Below are 25,084 nucleotides of genomic sequence, written 5' to 3' on the forward strand. Positions count from 1 at the left end.
TGAACTCAAGATTTTATTTGCAGAAACAGTTAAGTTTTTAAAAAATACAGAGTTGCTACTTTTTGACAGATCACTGTAGTTCTCCATCCCAGCCCGACTTGGCCGGGATGATTTAGAAACACCCTTGATAAAATACATGTGTGTCTACCTTCCATCCAACTTGTCCTTCTGCTATTTCCAATAGTATTCTCAACCCTCTAGAATGTTAATAGGTTAATCTACAGCTGTTTTATTTACAAAATTACACAAAAGCCAGACAAAACCCTTCTTTTGAAGAGCATTTTGGAAAATAATTTAAAAACAGAAAAATACAATTATTGCAGTATACTACAATCTTATTGTTATATGATGCAAAAGCACCATCTTGATGTACAGATTTCAGTGCAATTCTTTCAGATGTACCCTCACCACAGGGAAAATTAGCTTTGCCTCGGAGGATTTGGGATGTCTGAACCCCGACATCACACTTCTCCTCAAAGAGAGAGGACTCGATGTGACCGTCATACCGGCTCAGACACCATAGCTTCACATGGTCACTACTGATGGGATTCTTCACATTACACACTGATATATGTACAAGTTACTGCATTACAAATTATTTTGAGACCAAGAAGTCAAGAGAGCAAGTAGTCTTATGAGAAACATAAACAGAGTAGCCGTAATTAATAGTAAAAGTTAGATTACAAAGTTGAAGCGGTTCTTCTCTACAAAACCACTTCTTCATCCTTAACATAATTCTGCTCGTGTCTCTTTGGCTGCCAAAATGAAGAAAAAAAAAAGTGACCATATTTTTATGTGGAAAACAAAAAGAAAAACTAACAAAAAAAAAAAAAAACACTCCAGTGGATTCTCAGTTTTACGGTTGTTAATACACCCAGTTTGAAATATAAGCCAATGTCAACAGGAAGTTTCTTTCAATTTAAGCCCTGTCTTAAAAGTTTGAGGAAAATGTGACACAAACCTCTCACATAAACCAGAAGAAAATGTTAGTGTCAATTTTGAGCCCAACACAGGCTGCACCACTTTGTGGCTACAACTTTCTGTACTGTGTAGGCCAGTAAAATTGCAATTTTACTGGCAAGCATTCTGTCTCACTGCCTGCATATTAATGCAAAGACTTAATCTTAAAACCTAAATCAAAATGGTTCATGTTAAGTCTTTCTTCCAGTGGTTGGGTAATGTGAACACACTACTTCACGTCCATCACTACTCAAGAGCCATGGTTAGGTGGGTGCTGGAGGTCCTGCCCTGAGAAGATTGGGTGTAGGAGTGGGTGGAGCTGGAGAGCTGCTGCTGCTGCAGCAGCCTGAGAAGGCCGGGGTGTGAAAAGTGTGGGGTAGAGGGCTGTATGTGGGACATGGTGGAGAGCCAGGGGGGTGTGGTGAAGTGCAGACGCAGGAATAATATGTATAGGCTGACCAGAGAGGAAGGCTGTATGGTGGGCAGGAATCAGCCCAGTATGTCCCAGTGAGTGTGGCAGAGAATGACCAAGTGAATGGCCCAAAGGAGACAGGGAAATAGGGGTAAGGTGGTGCTGGGGAATGTGATGTACCTGGGCCAACTGGGCATGCGCATGATGTGGATGGTGAGGATGCCCTGGGTGCATACCCATTGCTGCAGCAGTGGCTGCATGGTGCTGCAAGATGGCATGCTGCATTGTCGTGATTGATGTGCCAGAAGCTACTGACACAGCTGGCTGCTGAATGTGGATCTGCTGCAGGGTTGGTGGAGGGGGGGCTGGAGCCAAGTTGGCTGCTGCAGCAGCTGCAGCTGCAGCAGCAGCAGCTGAGGGAAATGTCTTCACCTGCTTGGCCAAAAGCTGCTGCTGAATGTGCTGTTGTGCAGCCTGTTGCAGCTTACTGTATTTCTCCATTTCCTCAGGTGTGAACGTAATGGGCTGACTCTCCAAAGGCGCCAACCCATCATCTTCTGCCTCCATGCCATCCTCCTCCAGGTTAGGTGGTGGGTAAGCAGGGTAGGCATGCATTGGGGGCTGTTGCTGCATTTCAGGCATGAGTGATTCCATCATGGAGTTCTGGGAAGGGTCAAGTCCCGCTTCTCCTTGGTACTGGGGCATCATCATGGAGGGTTCCTGTTCGAACAATGGCCGGGGTTCTTGGTGCACCTGGTCTTCTGTAGCGGGGTGCTGTGTCTCTTCTGGCATCACTGTGCTCTGTGGGGCCTCCTCAACTTTTTGGGTGGGTGGTGCTGGAGGTGGTGGTGGAGGAGGAAACTCCCTGATAGGCTCTACCAGGATAACCTCTGCCTCAGCGTCAGAGCTCTTCCCTGCTCCAGATTTCTCTCCCACGTCAGGTCTGGTTAGGGGAATCACTGGTTTCTTCCCCGCCTGCAGTTTACCAAAAAGGGGCAGCATGGCTTTGTTTCCCAGAGTTGGGGGTAATTTTGGACCAAAATATCCCTGTGGTGGGTCTTTAATCTTAATGCCAGATTTTGTTCCTGTGGCAGAATCATCAGAGCTTTTTTTAGACTGAACCTTCTCCAGCAGCTGGCGTGCAGTGAGGCTGTTTTTCTGTTCCCCTGCATCTCGAGACCCCCCTGGCCTCAGAGTCAGTGAGCTGGATGAATGTGTGTTGCGGTTAAGGCCTCGTGATGAAGATGAACGTGGGGACTGAGACCGGTAGATGCGAGAGCGGTTGAAGTCTCTGCGATGTGTGTCATTGTCCCCTCGGCCCCTAGGGGCTCTTCTGTGAGGGGAGCCTTTGTTTGAACTCGAGGAACGGCTAGCAGAGCTGTGGCTACGGCTGTAGCTACGCCTCCAGGATCTTGCACTTGTGCTGCGACTCCAGCTGCTGGAGCTTCTGGAGCTGCTGCGATGGTGCCGCCGGTGTCTCTTCCTGCGGCTGTAGCTGCGTGAACGTGAGCGGGAATCCTCTGAAGAAGAGGAGGAGTACTGATGTCTCCGGGATCGTCTACGTCCTCGGCTACCCCTTCGCTCATACTCAGAGTCTGATGAACGTTTGGAGCGCCTTCGTCTGCGACCTTCTGTGCTGTAGCCGCTGTAGCTGTCTGAGTAGCTGCGGCTGCGGTGGCTGTAGGCACTGCTGCCTGCTGAGGAGCGCTCAGAGCTGCTGGAGTAAGAGCGACTCCGGGAGGTTTGGCCGCGATGGCGCCGGCGACTGCTGCCCCGCCTTTCCCCCCGTCTTGATGAACGGCTGCAGGACCGCCCAGACTCTTCGCTATGGTGGCGCCGCTGTTCCCGTGGGCTTGACCTGCGACGACGTGAGCGCTGGGTATTAGAGCCCCCTTCTTCTTCACTCTCACTGCTGGGAGGTCGACCAGGACCAGGACTCTTTTGGGCTGAGGTGGAGCAAGAGGCACTTTGAGATGCACTGGAGTCAGTCTTTTGTCTCTTGGTGCCGCTGTGCTCTTCTGAGGTGTTGGCCTTGTCGGTACTTTTTCCACTCCCTCCTTCCTCTGCTGCAGACTTGGAAGGCACTTCCTTTGCAGCACGTTTCCTCTTCCCCAGTTCAGCTCCTGTATTTGCCCCTCCAGTAGTCAGCTGAGCAGACGAGGCTTTATCTTCTGACTTTGGTTTAGCTTTGTCTTTTTCATCCACTGTTGCTTCTTCCTGTTCAGGCGCCTTATTTTTGCTCTTCTTCCGTTTGTGTTTTTTCTTCTTTTTTGGCTTTTCTTGTGTTGCTTCAGCTTCTCCCGCTGCATCTTCCGCTGTTCCTTTATCTTTTCCTTTGCGTTTTGAGTGCTTTGACGACTTCTTGTGTTTCTTCTTTTTCTTTTTTTTCTTTGCACTGCTGCTGCCAGTTGTGGGTTTTAGCTCATCACCTTCTGACTGGCCAGGCTCTCTCTTTGTCACTGGATTATCTTTATCAGTGCTAGTTCCAGGTTTAGAGGCTGTCTCTACTTCAGTTGATGAAGTAGCTACTTCTTGTCCTTTGTCATCAAACTCTTCCCCAGGCTTAGGGGACTTTGCAGCTTTCCCACCACGAACTCCTTTGTTACGGGACAGCTTGAAGTCAAAGTAGAGGGGATTACAGCTATAAGACAGAGAAGGCTGAGCTTTTGTAAATTCAAGGAGCTCAGAGGGCCACTGCAGGGTAGTACTCTCATCTTTGCTCAGGACTGGGAAGAAGGGACCAGTGGGGATTTTAGGACCAGTGTTTGAATCCACAGTGTCCTGTGTGCTCTCTACTTTTCTAGTGGGTGAAGTGGGTACAGTGGAATCTGGGTCTACTGCACATGAAGCAGCTACCTCTTCTGTCTTCACTTGAGGTGATGGAGGATCTGGCTCGGGGTCACCAGTTAAAGTGACATGATCTTGTTCTTTTTCAGCTTTATCAGCTTTATCAGCTTTATCCTCTGCAACACTGGCCTCCATCTGTTCAGAACTTTCATCAGGCTTTTTCTCTTCCTTTTTCTCCTCTTGCACATCTTCCTCGTCTTCATCGTCTTTGCTCTGACTCTGTTCAGAAGCCTTCATGAACAATAGAAACTGGAAGTGAGGCTTGACCCGACAGTGAGCTGGTGGTATATAGTGGTAGTACTCAGGCTCCTGTCCAGCATATCCTTCCTCTTTTCTCATCATCATCTTCAGTTTGTTGAGAGTAGAGGCAAGGGAAGCTCCGTCATCAGGCTGCTGTGCCTCTTCTGTCCCCGCTGCTGCACCACCTACCTCTACTACTTCCGCTCCTCCAGATACTGCCTTTGGGCTATCTGGGCCACAGCCACCAGTTTCCTCTTGTCCTCCGGACCCTTCTCCATCCTGGCTCTCCTCATCCTCCATAGCCTCCTCACCATGATCAGCAAATACGGCAGCTGCTGTCTCCAGTTTTACCGGGGCTTTCTTGGCAAAAGAGAAAGATACACTGACTTTGGATGCGCCACAGGGAGTTGGGGATGAGGAGGTGTTCTTCCCTAGAGAGAAGCTTATAGTTGGGCTGGGCTTTGGTGATGCTTGACCAGTTTTGTCAGCCACTGGTCCTTCCAAAACACTGTCTATCAAAACAGGATTCTCAAGCGTCACACTGTCACCGTCTTCGGATTTCTCTCCGTCCACAGCTACTGTGGTTGTTTTGAACATGGGTCCACTTCCGGGAGTACTGAAACATAAAAGCACAATTTCAGTCTGATGTGGGAAAAACACCAGATGCAAATGAAGTGACTCTTTAACCGGATCCTTTTTGTGACTAACAATTTTATTAATTTATTATATTACAACATTTTGAGAGTGAAATGTCAACAAATGTTTGGCCTCACACTTTGGAGGTCAATAAGAGACAACAGAATTATCAATGTGCTGTGAACAGAAATCTGTGGAATCCAGCCAGCAGAGGGCACTCCAGGAATAGATTCTTACCGGTCTTGTTGTTTCCTCTGCTCAGCCAGCTCATGCAATCGCCGCAGCATCTTTTCTTGCTTCTTTCCACCTTTCCGGGAGCGGGATGACACATTACGAGCAAACTCTCTCTGCTTCAGCTCTTTAAGCCTCTGCATTGCACAAACACAGGGGAGAAACAATGCATGTGAGGATCTGGGTCTAATTATTTCCCTCATTACAACAGCTCTGCATTAAAAGTATAATGCAGCATGATCTGCAGTACCTGCTTGTGAGCGTGGTCATAAGAGTTAATGTGGTTGTCAAACTCCTGGTGTTTGGTGTACTGTTTGTCACAAAGCTCACAATAGAAATTGGCTCTCAAGTCTTCCAGAGCCTTTGCGATGGCTTTCTCCTTTTCCACCTGGTCCTGTGTTTGGTGGGAAAACCAAGAGTTAATGACAGAATGTCTTCAAGAAGTCCAGAAACCTGGCATAATCATCGCAGTTACAAAAAAGCAGAGGGACCTCACCTTGTATTTTTGCCGCAGTTCTTCGGTATCCTCTTTCTCCACTTCGAGCACTCTCCTCTTCTCTGTGGCGTCCTCTGCATAGTCCAGCTAAAAGGACAAACACAAGAGTTACACCACTTGTGAAAATAAAACAATCCTGTAATCTGTGATAATATTACAGTTTGTAGACATGCTATGGGTACACCTAGCCTGCTACGGAGACAGCACACAGAAACTACAAGAAGTATGACTGGTCTTTCTTAAGGCATATGAATGATATTCATACAGAACTGTAAAGGTCAAACATAACTTAAGGCGGGTGAAGTGAAATTCCAAAAATGCTAATGATGCAGGCAGAGCATTCATGGCACATTTACTGTGTATCGTACTGGATTCTCTATTTCTGGGTATGTTTACTTTTAGATTTGTCAATAAACAGAAGCACTCAGACCAGATACAGATGTTTGGTCATTATGCCTGGCTAATGATTCGCATTAAAATCCATCTCCAAGGTGTTCAAAGTAGTCAAGAGTTATTTTTTTTTTAACTTATTGGCTAATGGATGTTTTTTTCTGACATTTAAATACATTTGTTGCTTCAAATGATTGTTCCTCATCACCTTTTTAAAACACATTTGTCTGAAAGCACTAAGTTGTGGTTAGGTGCTGTCATTGTGTTTGACATTGGAAAATATTGATTTTGCTTTGACTTAAATTTATACAATGTGTACAACAAAAGAGGGGGATAACATAAGCATCCTACCTCCATCTCCATTCGTCCCATCCCCATGACATCATATTTAAGGATGATGGGCACAGGGTCAGTGCGTCCTGAGGGAAAAAAGATCAGAGAGAGGACTGGGTGAATTTTTGGAGCTAGGACGTGTGACCAACTCGGAGACAGCCTGCTTTTAGAGCATAGGGTGCTGGGGTTAGAGAATTTTGCCTTGAAGTGCAAAGAGACCAGAAAGCTACAGTGAACCAAACTCCAGCTATTCTCACAGCTTACTGCAGCCACCAACTGTAGATCAATTTAGCCTTCCTATTACATTCGATCTGGCTGCTGGTTTGCATTTTCAATGAGTCAAATTTGCTGCACCTATTGTATTTCTGGTGGATTAAATGAAGACAAGGGCATGAGGGTTCTTCAACAATATGTCTTAATGGAAAAAGACAAAGTACACTGTCAGCTTTAAGCCAGTCTGTTTTCATATTGTTGTAGTCTAGTGCCTCCCACTACCCCTCCTCCTCCCGCTCATTGCTGCAGTCCTGTTAAACCAGAATGCCAAGTTTATCAAGGACACTACAGCTCGAGGGAACTACAGTATGTGTGTGTGTAGTTTGTGTGTGAGTGGAGCTGCAACAGGCCTGCGCAGCTGCTACCACTGCTCACTGGGCACCACTGCGACATCCTCCATGAGAAGAACAAAGCCTCCTAATATTATCTAAGGCCTATTGCATCATCTTTCGCTGAACTGTCTGTAGGCTGCCTGACCCCTGCAAGCCCCTTTCCCTGTCCTGAAGTCAAAATATGTTCCCTTGTCTCAGGCCCCCTTCCCCATCATGACTGGAGCAGAAAGATTATTTTTCTCTGTCTACTTAAGCTATGTTACGTAAGCTGTGAAAAGAGCTAGATCAGAAGGAAATTAACTGTAGAAAAATAAACAAACCAAAAACAACCAAAAACAGAATGAAACATTAAAGATACAAAATATATAAAATCAAAACTACTTTGGAGATTGACACAGAGTTGCTTAATCCACTCATAATCAGCCAAACAAAGCAGAGAGAAAGAGTAAATTAAAAAAAAAAGGACACAAGCACTGAACTACAGCAGAGTGACGTCACAGGCCAGGTATCGCCATGGTGACAGTGCAAGGGATGGGGATACTTACCTGGTAAAACATGAGTATGAGTAGGAGGAGAAGGAAGGGGAGGACAGACAGACAGACAGATAGATAGATAGACAGGGGAATCTCAAAACAAAAGGCATAAAAAGAATTTGGGCTAGTCTGCTGCTCCTGATGCCAGCCAGATACAATAATTGATCTTACTGATAGTGATTATCAATTCAGTTTGGTTTCAGTTTTTTTCCCCTCCCACGTCTTCAAATTAGTTTTTCCTTCATGAAAATCAAGTATGTATACCATTGGGCATATGGAAAAGCTATAGCACTGGGCTTGGAAATGTAAAATTAAAGGTTCATTGTTGCAATAACTGCATCGGATAGGTCAGGTGGTTCATTTTTCTTATCAATCTGAGTCCTATTTTGTGTTTTTTCAAACAGAAAATTAAGAATTTTCTGTTATAAAAGGCTTAACAGTCAATCAACAAGTAAATACTAAAGCAAATGCCTTTGCTTTTAATATCAATTTACTATGAAATGTGCAGCTGTTTCCAGGCACATTCTCACCTTCCTGGACAGAGGAAGGTAAGTAAGAAGAGTATATGATGTGAATATATTTTTTTTGAGTAATTTAGTCATCACAGCCCAATGACATATTCATTCTGAGATCATAGATGTATGGGCATTGTGACATATAACAGCCTACCTGGACTCTCAAGCCCCACTGCAGTGTCTGTCAGCTGGTTTCAACTGAATACCTAACTATGCCTGAATGTGTAGGTCTTATTCAACTGAGAAAGTGAGAGGAAAGGACTGATTGTATGTTGTCGATAACAAAAGACTACTTATAGACATGTTAGCCAGCCACTGCAGTGGTCTGTTTCAATGGAGTCACAAGCCAGGCCCAGAATTAAAGATTAATGAACAATTACAGTCATCCCAAACTATCACCAATCTTGAAACACAGTGACAATACTTCCACATTACCCATTCCAGTGGAAAAGAAAGGGACCAGACAAAAAACAATGTGCATCTAAATCACAGGGTGTGAATCACAAGGTTTTAAAAAAACTGAAAACAAACAAAATGACAATGTTCTAAGAGTAATACATAATGCATGGTAATATACAAGCAGCAGAATGAGGACTAATACGGAGAGAATTGAAAGCCTATATAGCATTGGTGCTCTGATGAGAGGAAAACAAAAAAAAATGGGAGAAATCAAAACAAACAAAAAACAATTCAATTGGGGGATAAAATAACATTTACCACTAAGTTTACCATCAGCACAACATGGGCAGGATCAAATCGCTGTAAAAAAGAAACACCAATTGGTTAAGCAGGAAGATTGAGGCACATAGAGAAGGGAGGGTGGGGTTGGGAGTGTGGTTGTGGGGTTTAGGGGGGTTAATTACCAGAGGGGCTTCCGTGTGTCACCCCCCCACCCCCCTCATCCCTTCATTCAGGGCTAGATGCTTACAGGGATTTCCTCTCACCACTTTCTCCCAACCACTTGTCCAGTCCCCAAGGCCCCAGCCTGGTCATCTTGCTTTCTCAACCAGAGTACATCCCAAGGAATCAGACAACCATCCCCTTACAAATAGGCCGTTTCCACTACAGGAACTTCCAGCCAGTAACTGAGCTTCTAACCGTTTTCACAGGTTCTGTTTTGCTTCTACTGTCCATCTGGGATTTCAGTGCCCTTCCACAGGTGGTAAATAGTCAGGGGGGAGGGCTGCTTGCCCGTCATTCTTCAAACAGGAACTACAACCAACAACATAGGAGTAACCACCATTTCACTTATTTGAACCTTCTCACTGAAAAAAAAGAAAATACATAAGAGGAACCATAACTTTTGATATGGTTCTTCTTGTGGGAAGCTCGAATTTATATGGTGCACCAGGTTACATGCAATAAGTTCCTGTAGTGGAAAAGCAGCTAAAGTACAATAACGTCCTCCAATATTAGTAAACCCAGTAATCTTTTTTTAATGTTACAGCAAGCTGAAAAATATTTGAGATCCCACGTACTTTTGGAGGAGCTGTACACCGTAACGGAATGATTGAAAACAGCCAACTACGATGGTATACCAAGTTGAACACGTGACAGAAAAACGGGGGCCTATTGTCTCACATAATTTGTGATTCAAAGGTATTTTTTTGACATCTGGTCAAATAGCTAGTCTGAGATGATAGGGGCCTCAAGGGATGACCACCATTTTCCACCTCTGAGCTTTTTGCCTTGCAGACGCTTGTCAGCCCAGTTAGCAAATCTCCGAGATTCTTTCATTTCCTCGCTAGCCTACAGCCAGCAAGCTCATTTTGGGATGTGCTTAACCCTGGAACAAGTGAACACATGACACACATAAAATGTACCTGAGGGAAGAGCCAGCAAGGCTTTGAGCAGTGTTCGGAGTGGGTTCTGCATTGATATGGAAAAGCAATATTTACTGCAGTACAATTAAGTATGTGGACTGTCCACGATCTGTAGAATTAAATTTCACTCTATGATGTGAATGTAGTGGTTCAGTGTGCTGCCTCCAACACTGCTTAAAGCCCCAGGTGAGTGAGAGTTTGATGCAGGCAGGAGTGCACCTCTGGGACAAACATGCTGTGCAGGACGGCAAAGAAACAGGTGGAGGATGGGAGCCTGTAACCATGGGGACAGAGACATTTGGGGTGTTGAAGGGTGGAGAGGTTTTCCCTGTAAGTTGATTCTATGGCCCGGTCAGTAGCAGACACACACACATATCTCAGTCCCACGTAATGACCACACACATACAAACGAGTTTCACAGGTTTGGAGGTAGAAACAGGCAAACAAGCAAAAGGGAGAAAACTTGTCTACTCTGCAAGCCATTCAAAGTCTGAGCCGTGGTTACAGCCAATCAGATTACCCGACAGCAGCCACGGAAACTCAAAGAGGAAAAAAAATCTACAATACATAGTGATGATGATTCTTAGGGATGTGATGGAATCATGGCTTCCTAAATCTGTCTTGATTTCAAATGGATCTTTGTTCTTTGTTCAAATCGAAGCACGTTACTCTTAAGCAGATTGATATAAATGTTTAGTGATTATGAAGCGGAGAGGAGGAAGCTGACAGAGGCCATTAGCCTATGATATACAGTAAAGGGGGTGTTACACTGAGGTCAACTGCAGAGTGGGAGAAAGAAAACACACCCACACGCACACACACACTGACATACAGAAGGGATCCAACAAACCTTACCTAAAAAAAGGGCAAAAGGGACAAAAGAAGAATAAGAACAAAGTCAATACAGTGAAAAACTCAAAAAGGGGACACATTGCTTTTACTTCAAATTTCAACAACTGTCTCAACTGGCAAGGAGGACAGGAAAGGAGAGGAAGATTATAATGATTATCCAGCAGATTTCAATGAGATGGCGCAATTGTGTTTTGAGCCTACTGAGTGATTTTGCAAATGTAAACTGAGATAGTGGGCTCCAGCATTGGGCCATTAATTCCTACACAACAACTGGACACAATCTGCCGCAGTCTCATCTGCCCACAAAGCAGGATGCTTATATAACCACACAAAAGGTGCCAGCGGCAAAAACAAGAGCACACTCAGCCCCTGCAACTTGTTCTCTCCTCCACATAAAGCACACACCCTTATCACATCAAGTAGCTTGCTAGTCAGCTGTTCAAGGCCAGATGGAAATAAACAAAGATGGATACTGAACGCTAAACTAGGAAATTTCTGCTGTGTTCTTATCCTCCATACACTTGTCACTCTGCCCAGAATATAGAAAGGTCCTGGTCTACTCTGGTCCCTGGCCATGGTCAGACTGAGAATACCATAGAGACGGCACAGAGAGCCAAGGCCATATATGTACATAAAAGAGAGGTGCTATGGCAGCAACAAAGATCAAAAACCAGTCATTACATCCGAGTCTGTCTGGAAGAACAGCAGATCACACACAAAGCAATGTCGAGAGCATACAAAGTAAAGATCACAACGATTTACACTGATGACTGCTTGCAAGACATTTTCTATTCCGACACAAATAAATCTGAGAACAATCATTTTAGGTCTGGTAAACTAAGGACACTAAGGCCTGGTTTCTTAGTAGGTGAAACCTGGTAGTCAACAGTAACATAGATCACCTCCATAATCCCGCTGTGCTGTCAACAAATCCACTTGAGCAGCAATAGTCTGAACGCAATTATCTCCATATCTTTTAATTACCAGTGTGAATGGAAGCCACTCAGTTACTTTAGTAGCTCTAACTCAGCCTACATGCGCTATGTAAGGCTGGAACATGTCCATCGTTCGGGTATGTGCTGGAGTGGTGTTTCTCATTAACATGCTGATACTGAGAACAGATGTTACTGCTGGGTTTACAGGGAGAGCAATGCACTTGAGCAAGAGTTGCAATTAAGCAACAAAAAGAGATGACTAGGCCAGAAATGGCTAAAACGGTATGGATCCAGAAGACAGAAAAGGAAATGAAAGAGGAGGTAGAGAAGACTAAATTTTAGAAACAATGTAGAAAACCAAGCTTTATTCTAACTGCAACAAGTGATTGTCCTGTCAGTGATGACATTATCTGTTTAGGGTTGAGAGATCGGTGAGGCTATGACAAAAGGCTTAAAAATGTCCGAAAGATAGAGATAATGAAATTCTAAGGAAATCCAAAGAAGAGACATAAATGAGCTTGGTGGAAAAACGCCAGAGCTCTGCACCACTGCCTCTGAGCCAATGAACCAAAGAGCCTATAGGCATAGAAGGTGAGCTAATGAGCCGCTAACGTCAGCCAAGACCAACCCACACACTCGGCTGTGTTCAGCCTTCTACCTCTTACAGTAAGTCAATATATGTGGGCCATTCAATTACACAGAATGGCCCGGAGAAAGTAAGACTCTTTAGTGCAGCTTTTTAGTCTGGGGCTTTTAACTTAAAGTGTTTCAGAGGCTTTAAACTTTACACTCACAATACACAACAATCCTCAATCTTAACTAAAAGAGAAGAATGTGGATCTGAGATAGAAAGTGCAAAGAAACAATGATTGAGGAAAAACCCTATAAATCGAACATTAGTCCTGTGGTGTCTGGCAACAGAATGTTGTTAGTGGGGGCATTAGGGTCCTATGGGTTGAGGGGAGGGGCCTCTGTGGATCATCCCACAGATACTTGATCAGTTTGGGATCTAGTGAATTTTGAGGCCAGGTCAACACCTTGTGCTGTTCTTCATGTTTTTTGAGGTGTTCCTAAACTGTTTTTGTGTGTGTGCCTGTGTCCTGCATCCTTCTGGGGATGGCTGCTGCCATCAAGAAATATCATTGCTATGGGGTGGGGGTGCCTGGTCTGGCCTAGGTGGGTGATACAGGTCTAAGTAACAGCCACACAAATGCCGGGTCCAAACGTTTCCCAGGAGAACATTGTATTGTCACAAGATTGTCAGTGTTATTTACTTCTCCTGTTGGTCATAATGTTATGCCTGATCGGTGTAGCTGTAACAGTATGAGTTATCAGCTCGATATTATCGAGTCGAGTGGGACACAATCTGAACCATTTTGTCAAATCCAAGACAAGGTTATTTGGGTCTTGTCTTTTGCCAATTCATTATTTTTTCAAGCAAAGATGCATCCATATTGGATGTTTGCTGGTGGGCTTTTCAAAAGTCAGTCATGTGCTCTTCATTATGTGTACCACTGCCTCAAAAGAAAAAAAAACAAACAAAAAAAAACAACATTCAGGTCCAAGGCGTAGAGCCCAAACTGCAAGGTTATGAGAATCAACCAGGGTTCAGGACAACGTCTTTCTGGCTGGGCAAAGTCAACTTTCACATGAACTGCTGCAAACTGAATGCATCATGTGACAAATACACACCTCCCCTACATCCTCCAACCCCCCTTCCCTCATTCATAATCCTTTATAAGGCTTCAAGAAGCTTTTCTTTCCTCTTCAAGTTTGAAAGAACAGCAGCATTAGAGCGGCAAGTTTCACTGTAATGGTGTTTGTTTAAATAATAGTCCATTTTACCCGTTAACAAACAAAAAGGAATAATGCTGATAGAAGAGAGAAACTTTCTAGTAAAATAAAAACAAACCAAAAAAAAAAAATGCAAAAGAGAGGGGAAAGAAAATGACAGAAGGTAGTGTATCAGTACCACCAGCACACACTGAACATGGGTGTACAGAGGAGTGTATCCTTACCCTGCATGGTTTTGCCAAGGCCTTGTCCCAGCTTCCAGCCATGTTTCTGAAGCAGCCGGTGTCCAATGTTATCCTAGCAGAGAGAACAGAGGAGAAAAAAACCAAAAATATTCCAATAATAAGAGGAGCTTTACCCTGTGGGCATAGGTGAAAAAACAAACAAACTAAATAAAATGAAACACTCAAATCACACTATCATCATCAGCACAACCACCACCACCATCACCATCGTCATTATCGTCATCACCTACAGCGTGTAACAATCAGTGTCTTCCAGCACAAGGAGTGATAAGGGCGGTTGGGGGGTAAAGGGTGGGAGGCTGAGAGGAAGGGTAGGATTTCTACTATGCTGAATACATGAGGCTATATGTAGCCTGTAAACTACAAGCTATCCTCCTGCAGTAGGAGTGCAGTTTAAAAACCTTTTCAGGCAAAGAAGTTGGGCATAAGCATTTCTACTTTTTGGATGGTAAAGATAACACATCAAGTCACATTCACTACCTGAGATGTTAAGAGGAAGAGGAGGAAGGAGAGGGCAATATATGTATCACACGCATACATATATGAACCACTACAAAGCAAGATCTTAGTACACAAAGAAAAGTGACACAGAACAGGTATGGAAATCTAGCATTAACAAAACGAAGACCAGAAACTCCAAGCTTGCTGTGATTCCGTAACCATGACAAGGGGAGCACCATGAAACATATGCAGCTGTCACAAAAATATATAGCGAGAGGAAGAGACAGAAGTGGAGCTAGTGGGCCTTGGATTACCATTACAAGGCCCAGGGTAGACAGAATATGCACGTGTGAGGGGATATGTGGGTGTGCAGGTGAAGAGAGGGACACATTATGTGCATATAGCCCCATCTGATATACTAAAAATACCCTTGTGCGTGTTTCTGGACACCTCCGGCATCTCTTGTCTATTGTCAATTGTCCGGTCCCAACCATGTTCACACTTGAGATTAGTTTATTATTAGACAATAATTTATGCTTTAACATGATTCTAATTCGACATTATCAAAGATATCATTGGTATTTAGAAAGTAGAAAACATACTTTACAAACTAGATGGCCTTTTTGATTGGTTTGTATAAATGTGCAAACTTTTTTCAAAGTGGAACAACAAAATGTCCAACAGCCATAAGGCTATCCGCTTAAAAGTATCTCTTTTCTGCTTTTCTTTTAATACTAATGATATCAATGACAAATACTACATGACCAACAATGTGGACAAGATCAGGCAATTGATAATGAATCAAAGAGGCTAGAGAGGAGTGCAACAACATACACAACAGGAATTCCTAGGACACCATGGGGCCGAAGGTGCATGTCGGAGACCATTATATCACTAGTATGGGTCAGCAAGAAAACAACAACAAAAAAAAAAAAAACATTAAGTGAAATGCAAGGCCGTCCCACCACTACACACTACAGTACATCCTCAAGCACAAATAAACAGGAAACAATGAGATTTCTTAATAAGCAGTGTTTTTCTGTTGTGATTATAACTATTCCAAGCTTGTCTAACATTCACCAGAGTGCTGCATTCTACCAAAAACATACAAACCAAACAAAAAGGATATTTATAATCACAAAGAGTTTGACATCAACTTTCACAAACAGAAAGTGAAGGGGTTGGAACAAAACAGAAAAATCAGCATGCAGCTTTTTGTTAAAGAGTTTTAACAAAAAGGGTCGTCGGTGTTAGTAGCGCACTGTGAATGGTACACATACAGAAGGGTGGGGCGGGCTGGGGGTGAAGGGTGGGTTAACAAAACTCCAGCTGCGTTAGTCTCAGGTGGATCAGGCACGGAGAGGAAGGTGATGGCTCAACGGGGCTCGATTAGTTCTCTTTGGTAAGAGAGGTCGGGACAAAGGGGCAGAACAGAGCAGGCTGAGCCATGGTGAGGGTGAGTTTCTAAAGTGGTGGAGGTGAGCTGGGCTTGTATGGGTTAGTGCATGTGAAGGGGAGTGGCAGTCTCACACACACACAGCACACACACTGCATCTCCGCCCGCAAGGTCGCAAATGGGATACATTTGCCTGTTGTTGTTTTTTTAGATCATAGTTGGTATTTCAGAGCAAACTGTTGCCTTGCTTTGCTCTATTTGGTGGCTGTAAACACAGTGAATTGCATTCCACATCCACCACGACAAGAATATTCAAATTATCTGGCTGACATTTGCCTCTAAGACTCAAGAGAGGTTAAAGTTCTTTACTTCCTGTTTCTGTTCCATCCATTTATGAGATTTGCTTACTCTGTGGGATTGTCAGCTCCTTTCCACTGTGGAATGAGATAAGAGGGGAATCTCTGCAAAGCCTCACATGGTAGAAAGACCACTTGAGACAGCCTGTCTGAATCAACTCGTGAATTAGGACACTGAAGGCCATGTTAGCAAGTCCTGCACGTCACTGAGTATGACTTGTTGGTGGCTGGCAGTTTCTAGAGATATCACAAGGTGGACAGAATTAGGGGCTGAACAGATCTGTATGACTTCATTGTGCAGGGAACCGCTGCAGAATTTGCTGCAGCGAATGCTTCTCCTGCCACTGATATCCAGTCATTCACTGCAGTATTATGGTGCAACGGTACTCTTCAAGCGAGGATTTATCAATTACAGATAAACCGATTTATGAGGCAGGAAGGACTAAACAAAAGAAACCCAAAACTAGCAGGGAAATACTTCTGCTCAGCCTCAGTTCCTGTCAGCTGATTTATGTATTATTTATTTTTAATCCCAGTCAGCAAAGTCAGGTCAAGGTCTACGTACTGAAACACAAACCTCTACAAGCTCTGAGAACATAAGCCCTACTTTAAATTAAACATGTTTCTTTTTCCAAATCTCTAACATTTTTTTTAATTTAAGAGAATTATATAAAAGTGAGAACAGGAAGAGCTGGTTGAACGTGGCAACAGCTGCTTGTACTAAGAAAGATTAGTTCAAAATGGGTTTGGCAAAAATTAGAGGGCGGAGATGAGGCGGCGACTGAGTGTGAACAACAGATGAGTGCACCAAAAGAATAGACAGACAGACGGATGAAAGCAACGACGGCGAGTCCAACAGCAGTGCAAGTGGAGTGAAGGCATTTCCATACGAACCTGGCTTTAAAATACTGGGCTGTCAAAAAAACAGTCACACGTGACACAACGTAAGAAACCGGCCAAACGCTTTCAACTGCAATTCTGCTAGCTTCTTCTAGTTCTTAAAAATACAAATCTCTCTCTCTGCTCTTTAACAAACATAATACTGTATATAAACAGAAAAGGTAGGCATTTCAATAAATCCACCAACTGACTGTTAATACAAGAGAAAGAAAAAATAGAAAATGTTATCCAAACAAGAGATCTACAAGAGGGGAGTGTTCTTTAAAGTGTGCAATGTGCTGCCATTTGCACAATGCATGGCAAAAGATATGGGTCAGGGAAGTGATATGCAGGGGACCCCACCTAGAGAACTCACAGTATTTAGTCTTATTGTTTAGGTCTGTGTATTCTCACCATTTGGCCAGTATGGCAATGTGTGTTTATGTTTGAATGTCCCTGTCTGGGTATGAGAGGTTCCTCTAGCTCAGATTACTTAGCATGTAACATAGGACAGATATATTCATCTATGTACGTGATTCAACCCTAGCTACAAACCCTTTTCTTGGACAACAGATCAGAGATTCTGCATGTCTATATATGGTCTGCTATTGTTTAAGCAACTTCCTCTTTGTTCTCTGCTCTCTACATTCCTTGTCAGTCTCAGCCAGCAGGTGTGACTAAATGGAAACAACTGGCAAGGTGCAAGCCAAGAGGCAAATGACTTAAACACCAGGCCCTTTTTTCCCAATAAACCAAAGCAAATGTAGATACAGATTTAACAAAGATTTAAAGATTTAATTAAGTAAGTAATGCGGAAAATCACAGCGGAGTAAAGTCTGATTAATTAATATGATTTTAAATATAGTAATTTATAAAGATATACTTACCTCATGACTCTGAAGCCCCAATTCAAGGACTGGAAATTTAGCGAAGTGTAGTTAAGTGAGAAGGTCAGACTGTTTTTTTCCCACTGGTTAATCTTTTGATCTCTACTCTTATGCAATAGCTAACTTAAAGACAAAACTAGATTAAAATGAAATAGTAGAGACTGTTTTGTGAACAATATGGGCCAGGATGTTAAATGATTTCAGTTGAACCTTTTCCTTGTGTTCTTCTTACAACCCCAAGAAGACAGATGGCTAACAGTTAAAGTGAAAGAGCTGTCAAATAATGGCTATAATGCAGGCTCAAAATACTTCAGAAACAGCTGATGCACTAATACCTAAAAAAAAAAAATATCATTTTGGGAATCAGTAGCAGTATTAAAGATACTAGCTTCCTGTCCACGTGTGTTCATTAGATTCAGGGTGTGTATGTGTGGTGTCTGTGGCTCTGAGGCTGCCCGCTGCATATCGCTCTGGCACTGGGTCAGGTAAGGGGAGAGAGGAAGATGGTAGGTTTGAGGGACTGGGAAAAATGAGTCTGGGAGGAAAAACTGTAGTAGTGATTAAAACAGGTTGTTGAGAAGAAATAGTACTGAATGCTACCAAGTTAACACATGCAATGCAAAAACAGTGTTAGAGAGAAATAGCAAAGACCAAAGGGGAAAGACAGGAAGAGAGAAAAGATCCCAATAAAGTACCACAGACCTCTAGCTGCCTATAGATCACACACAATAAGTGGCAGGGGAGAGGCTCTGAGAAGCAGGGCTGAAGCATTCACAAACAGTTCCAAGATTTAACACTGGTAGACAACTATGCCTGCCTTGTGGACAGAACGGTTTTAACATTTAATGTAACGTTTGTCATGTTCGGAGGTTTGTCATGAGTATTGAGTAAGTGTGGTAATTTTTAATTTTTCTCCCCTTCTAACGAGGAGAGATGCTGGTACAATGATGTGACATTTTTCAAATGCTGACAAATTATTTTGTCAAAAATGGTGATAAAAAATGCATAAAAAGTGTTATGTTTTATATTATTACTGGATTATTTCGAAGCCATTTTGCTAAACATGGTTGGGGAACTGTGTGATGCGGCAGCGCAGCCCTCAACACCCCTCCACAAATAATAGCGCAGGAGCAATAGAGCCACTCAAGTGACACTCAGGTGAGCAGGCCACCTCTTTCCTTTACTTTTCTCCCTCTCCACCACCCACACAGAGTGGGATGTTTTTGAGCATCTGTGAGAGTACAACATCCCTGAAACTATGTTCTTCAGTCATTCAATGGACTCTTATGCAAAACAAATTCTCATGCTAAAATATCTGTTTATATAATTCATAATATAATATGAATATGTTTGACCGTTTTATGTTTCTGATGCTTAAAAACTAAAAGCACAACCAGACACAGGTTGGGTAGAACAACTCTTTTGTTTTTATTGAAATAATGTAATGTATTGTCATGATTTATGTTCTCTAGAAAATATGCAATTAGTCAAATTTATGAAAATATTTAGAATGAATAATTGGTCATTATGTTACCTGCCAAATGATTATGGAAATACATATTTTAATATTGTGTTCTCTACCTGGCTATTTATTCTATCTGTTCACAATTCATACATTGTTGAGGAAAGGTGACCTGACAATGTGGAGGTAAGGGGAATTTGGGCCTGCTCACCACAGTGCTTCAGAGACAGAAGGGGGGATGGAGAGAGTGGGAAAGACAGAAAAAAAGAGAGCTGCCTGCGCTATTATCGATGTGCCTCTTCAGCGAAAAATGCAGTCCCAGTTGCACAAGCACCATGCCAGCACAGAATGACAGAGGGTACTGTACACCGAATCACTGTGTAGTAGGGAGTGAGCGAGAGAGAAACAGAGGTAGAGGGAGAGAGAATAGATGTAAAGTGTGACAGTAGTGAAAAAGAGAGATAAAGAGAGAAAGACAGTCAGAGAAGCGTTACAAGGACCCTAAAGATAGGAGTAAGAAAGCAGAGCGTGCAAATACAAACCGGGTCATTGCTGCTTAGCTAATAGGGGCCAATTCGCTGCAGGAGAGAAATGTCGAACACCCCAAGTTGTGTACAATAAGATAACTGTCCTATAGACACAAACACTATACACTAACACACAAATTCTAAAGCTACATAGACACACACACTCACACACAAATATGGCCATTCACACCATCTAATGTGCGCTCTCCTTTGCTAAATGGGGTGGAATAAGCACTGCCTACTTTTCATAAAGAGATCAACTAAAGCCACAGCAAAACAATCAAGATATACAATTGTCAACTTCTCATGTGGCTGTTTTAAATCATCATTTAATCTGGTATGCAAAGTGCCTTCAAACAGTTTGCTTTATCTATGGCTGCATCAGCCAAAATATGTTTTAACCAAGCAGTAAAACTGTACAGACCTGTCCAGCAACTCGCACAAAAAAAAAAAACTGCATTCAGTACCAGAATAATATCTGGTCATAACCAAGTATAACCCCCCGCCCACCCTCATCTGAATGGGTTTCGAATTGATTAACAGCTACCGTGTTTAGATAACAGCCATTAGTGACAGTGCTTCATCCACTCCATGTTTTCAGAGTCATCTCTTATAATGCTAACAATGACTAATGAAACACTGGTACAAAAATCTAACGTTTATCTGTAAGCTCTACATTAAACAGGCAGATCTAGCGTATACATAATCATTTTAACTGTCACACAGGAAATGGAGTAGGCAGAGGACATGGGAAGTGGGAGGGACTTAAAGGGTATTAATGGACATGAGACAAGTGATTCTAAAGGTTAGATGGCAAGTTCCAGAAACACTGGATGCATCTACACGGACAGTATGAATGGAGTAAAAAGGTGTGGTTCTTATTCCTCCCTGGACCAATCATATCCACTCTCACAGCTGGTCCAATGGTGTGGGATGATAGATGCAGCCTTACCGATTCGATGGGCTTGTCCAGGGACGCCTGCTCCAGCTCCAACTGGCCCTCTTCATACTGGTCAAAGTGATTCCCACCCTGCCAGACACACATTGAAACAATCTTTTGAGAATAATGTGAATGAGCAGTGCTGCCTGATTGGTAGTGGAAACAACTGGTTAACAAACAAGTAATTATGGGTAACTACGTGGATAACAACTTGTCTCTGTCTTATGAGATAATAAGGACTATTTGACATTTAAGAGATCAAACAATTTGTGAACTGAACAGATAATTAATGCATCTTTAGTTGTGCCCTAATTGATAGCAAATACAGGAAAAGATTGTGATGACAAATACATCATGAACACAAAATATGCATTTTTAAAAGTAGACAATGACCATGTTTACTTTCATGTCATGTGTGAGACAGTATTGTGAAAAGAGGCCACTGAATAACAGTACATTGAAGCTTCTCATGGATTCAATAAGCCTTGAGCTTTTGTTGACTCACGTATCAGCAAAGTACAACTGTGTTATCAAGCTATATCCTGGTGTAAGTTACCACAACATATAGCACACCCATGTTTAATTCTGAACTGATAGGTAAAACATACATTGCATAAAATGTATTGTTTAAAACAAAATATACAAATATACTGTTTATTAAAGATATACAACATCTCCATTAAATGCAGTACTGACGCTAAGCTTCATGCACCAAAATAGTACACACAGGAGGCACATGCTATGATCAAATCTATGACTGTGTTATTCTTATGGTTCCACATCATAAATTATTTTAAAATGAAGGTTTAAATACTTAAGTACATTCATAGCCCAGACTGAATATTCACTTGACAGAATATACACCTTCTTAGTAAATCAATTACAGCATTGACAATGAAGACTTCCTGAGGATATTCATTGTCCAAATCTGAAGCTTTGATTGTACAAACTGAGCATTTCTATTTGAGTCTGGTCCCTGGGTGAGACAGAGTGAGTGATGGGCTTAATATCCCAACCAACAGGGTGAGTTTATAGAACAGTTTCTGCTCAGTGACAGATGGCTTCCTCTCTGTCGCAGCAGAGGAGAGACGAAGGTCATGTTTGTGAGTCTGTTTTCTCCTGACCTTCACACAAGCTGAAGACTGGAAGATTCCAAAAATATTCTGTGGTGTTAAATTATTTACAAGTCACTTGCAGCTACTAGCAATAGGATGTGTGTGGACAGCAAAATGTAATGTAAAGGCGGAGTGAGATTTCATTCCCCCTCTTCATGTGTACTTAATGCATTTAGCTTTTATTTTAACTGGGGCTTCTTGCATTGGAAGATAATTGAAAATATTGATTGTACTGAGGAACTGTGAAGAAAGCATCTATGTAAAAAGACAATGCTGGACCACCACATTCTCTGGGGAATCTGGTCGTGCAGAGATGAGCAACTTTGTTCGAATCAGCCCACCATAATGAGGTGATTTGAAGCCACACTGGCAGGCATTAATTCAGATGAAACAGGACCCTGCATCAGCATGAGTGAAGCCAGGGATTATGAGAAGGGGCGATGCTGGGGAAGAGCAAAGGATTTATTTATGAACAAATCAATGTCTCCCTGCTCTTCCCTCTCATCTCTTCTCCTCCTCACTTTATGCTCAGACCACTTAACGTTCTGTCAGCACCGCCCCTACCCACCACAGTGAGGTAGACATCGCCCTGTCTTTAATACACAAACACCATAGCAGTTCTGCATATAAATGATTTCAGCTCCATTTTCGGATGTGCATCACAAGAACAAATTTCCATTTGCACAACACCAGAATAGTGGATGCTCCATATTACACCACTACAAGAATTGTGAGGTCTACTGCTGGCCATTTCGGCAGGTGTTCACAAATTGGCTTGTACTTCAGTCGCATGTTAAAGCTCCAAAAACACTACAAAGCAATAAATCAGACAGAGCTGTTGGTTGTGATTAAGATATTAGGTGGCCCGTCTGTGGGTGTTTGCCGCACTGTGTTGCTTGGCTGCAGGCTTTAATCCACAGAGTCCGAGAGAAACTTTCTGAATACTGAGCATATGAATGCCTTCACAGCAGATCTGACACACAGAGCTCCACTGTGCTGAGCTGGAGCAATCCTCAACAGACTCATTCAGACCACACAGCAATTCACCCGCCTGACAAAGTAGCAGAAAACTGAGTTTGACAGCCAGTGCAGAGGAAAAAACAAGCAATTTCACAAACTGTTTCTTATAAACATGCTTAAAGTTGTAAAGCATTTAATTGCATGACTGGTAACTTGACTATTTCATCGCAACATTTCTCAACTAAACAGATGAACTCCCCTAACAGCTCTAGATGGCAAATTAATACCATTCTCTAGAATATGTAAATGCCCAATATTTGACAAACCAAACAGCCCGAAACCAAGCCAGAGGACTACTGGCTTCACTGTTAGAGACCATATTTTTAGCCGGGGATTAGCGGCCTAAAGTGCAAACTAGTTTCTCTTGTGGGATCAATAAAGTACATCTATGTCAAGACAGCCATTTCCCTCTGGGTCAGTATTCAATGTACCGATTTAAACTTTTAATCTAACTCAGTCTGAACAATCCTGCTGCTTCTGAAGCTCTCCTCTTCTTTCACAAATCACTGGAAAAAGCAAAATATGTTGCCATGTTAACAGTGATGTCTATTCAGGTTTTTTTTATATGATAACTTTGGCTGAAACTACTGCAAAACAATACACTGTAATCAAGAAGTATTAAATTGTGCTACACAAAATGCTAATCCAAGCTGTGCAAGTATCTCCGAGGCAGCTACCAAATTTCAATTACAAACATGGGTGTTAAAACAGTTGCTTCACATGCTTTACTTGTAGTAACGGCTGAAAGGTTACTACAAGCAAGCATTAACATCTACGTCAAAAGTGGGAAGTCCTTATAATTAAAAAACCTGTTAGGTGGCTTAAAATGGAGCTGGGTGAAGCAAGAATAACATAATGTCTTCTGAAAGCTTCAAAAGAAAATGCCTGAGTTCACTGTAAATGTTTACGGTGAGAGCAAAATACCAGCTAAAAGAAATGATCTTGTAGTCCAGTAGATAATGTTGTGTTTAGCCTTTACTGGGTGCGGCCTTAGATCACAGATAGACAAGGAAAAGACAACAGCTCTCTGGCTAAATAGTGTACACATGCAGCCTGAAATAACATAATGTGTGTGTAAAAAAAAAACAAAAAAAAACAACAACACACACTCACACAAAAAAGTGCCATTAATGTGCACTAGGGGCGGATTTATTAATATCACTGATGAATGAGCTCACACTGAAACAAAACATAAAGACTCCTTATTACCACCTCAGTGTTGAGTCTGCTTCGTTTCCAGTGAAAAGCACAATTATAAAAACAAACACAATCCATGTGAAGTAAATCAGTCAAAGTCACAAAAACAAAGACAACAATTAAATGGTGACAGACTAAGAAAACACCACCCATTATCTCACAGTCTGATTAACCGTTAGGGAAGGAATCAGATTGTGACTGAACAAGGACATGACTAAAACATATTATACAAAACAAACGTGTACCCTGCGCGCTGTCAAGTAAACACCGGAGATACTTTCAAGTCATGTCAGACAGTTGACGGGTTTACTATGTACGTGCTAACTATCTGCTCTGGTTGTATTTCAGATGTCAAAATGATACAGCCATTTCTAGCTATTAACGCTACCACTGCCTAATGTGCGTACGAGCTAGCTTTCTGCTAGCTAGCTACCCATGGTTAGCATATGTCGATAAATAACCAGTATATCCAAGGTCACTAACGAGCTAATTGGACTTCAGTGTCCAGTTTTGTTGTGGCACTTTAAACGGTTCAAGTGGGAATTGTCTGATACAGAAAATGATTACCTATGTCATGTGTCAAATATAGCACGCAGACAAACACTGAGGCGTAAGGGGAGAATCAAAAGAGCCGCAGTGCACTAGCCTTGTTCGCTAGCGTTAGCTTAGCTAGCTTGCACTGCTAGCAAGCGACATCGAAACTGAAGTGTACGATTCCGTTTGTAATATGTCCAGGGTGTGTGTGACGTTTAAATCCGCATACATGTACCGAAGCATCGAGACATGTTAGAAGCTTTGCAAATAGTCAGTCGTCGACAATGCATTACCTGGAAATCACGCTCTTCGTTGAACCGAGAAAATCTGTCGGCCATTTTCTGAACACAGCAGCAGCTTCTCTACTGGCTCCGTCTGTGTCCGTCTGACAGGAGCGCGCTGTGGCGAGGATGTGCGCTCCGATGGACTGTGCGGCGAATTTACATTTCCCTGCCAGTATCCACCAAAACATTACAGGGTTAC

The 25,084-nt window shown here is 42.6% G+C and overlaps 1 protein-coding gene across 5 annotated transcripts; it reads right to left on the bottom strand.

The window, feature by feature from the left end:
* gpatch8 (G patch domain containing 8) lies at nucleotides 1-25,023 on the bottom strand. Of its 5 annotated transcripts, XM_084571148.1 has the most exons (9): nucleotides 20,748-20,825; nucleotides 16,935-16,953; nucleotides 13,827-13,899; nucleotides 8,916-8,957; nucleotides 6,564-6,631; nucleotides 5,823-5,909; nucleotides 5,577-5,720; nucleotides 5,333-5,463; nucleotides 1-5,075 (listed from the first exon to the last, which is right to left on the bottom strand). In XM_084571148.1, exons 5-9 carry the CDS (start codon nucleotides 6,588-6,590, stop codon nucleotides 1,211-1,213), a joined length of 4,254 nt encoding a protein of 1,417 aa, XP_084427274.1. In that variant the 5' UTR covers nucleotides 6,591-6,631; nucleotides 8,916-8,957; nucleotides 13,827-13,899; nucleotides 16,935-16,953; nucleotides 20,748-20,825; the 3' UTR covers nucleotides 1-1,210. The 5 variants fall into 5 exon arrangements, with proteins under 5 accessions (XP_084427274.1, XP_084427270.1, XP_084427271.1 ...); XM_084571144.1 differs by lacking the exons at nucleotides 8,916-8,957; nucleotides 16,935-16,953 and adding an exon at nucleotides 24,895-25,023; XM_084571145.1 differs by lacking the exon at nucleotides 8,916-8,957.
* Nucleotides 25,024-25,084: the final 61 nt, after the last annotated feature.

This window comes from Chelon labrosus (assembly GCF_963514085.1).
Source record: "Chelon labrosus genome assembly, chromosome: 21".
Classification (NCBI taxonomy): Eukaryota; Metazoa; Chordata; class Actinopteri; order Mugiliformes; family Mugilidae; genus Chelon; species Chelon labrosus.

Excerpts from the sequence above, each read along its gene's own strand:
- gpatch8 (XM_084571144.1), bottom strand. The coding sequence starts at position 24,939 with ATGGCCGACAGATTTTCTCGGTTCAACGAAGAGCGTGATTTCCAG. Across the intron at positions 5,910-6,563 it reads TGGGACGAATGGAGATGGAG|CTGGACTATGCAGAGGACGC; the intron begins GTAGGATGCTTA and ends TTGTCCTTTTAG. Across the intron at positions 5,076-5,332 it reads CAGAGGAAACAACAAGACCG|TACTCCCGGAAGTGGACCCA; the intron begins GTAAGAATCTAT and ends TTTATGTTTCAG.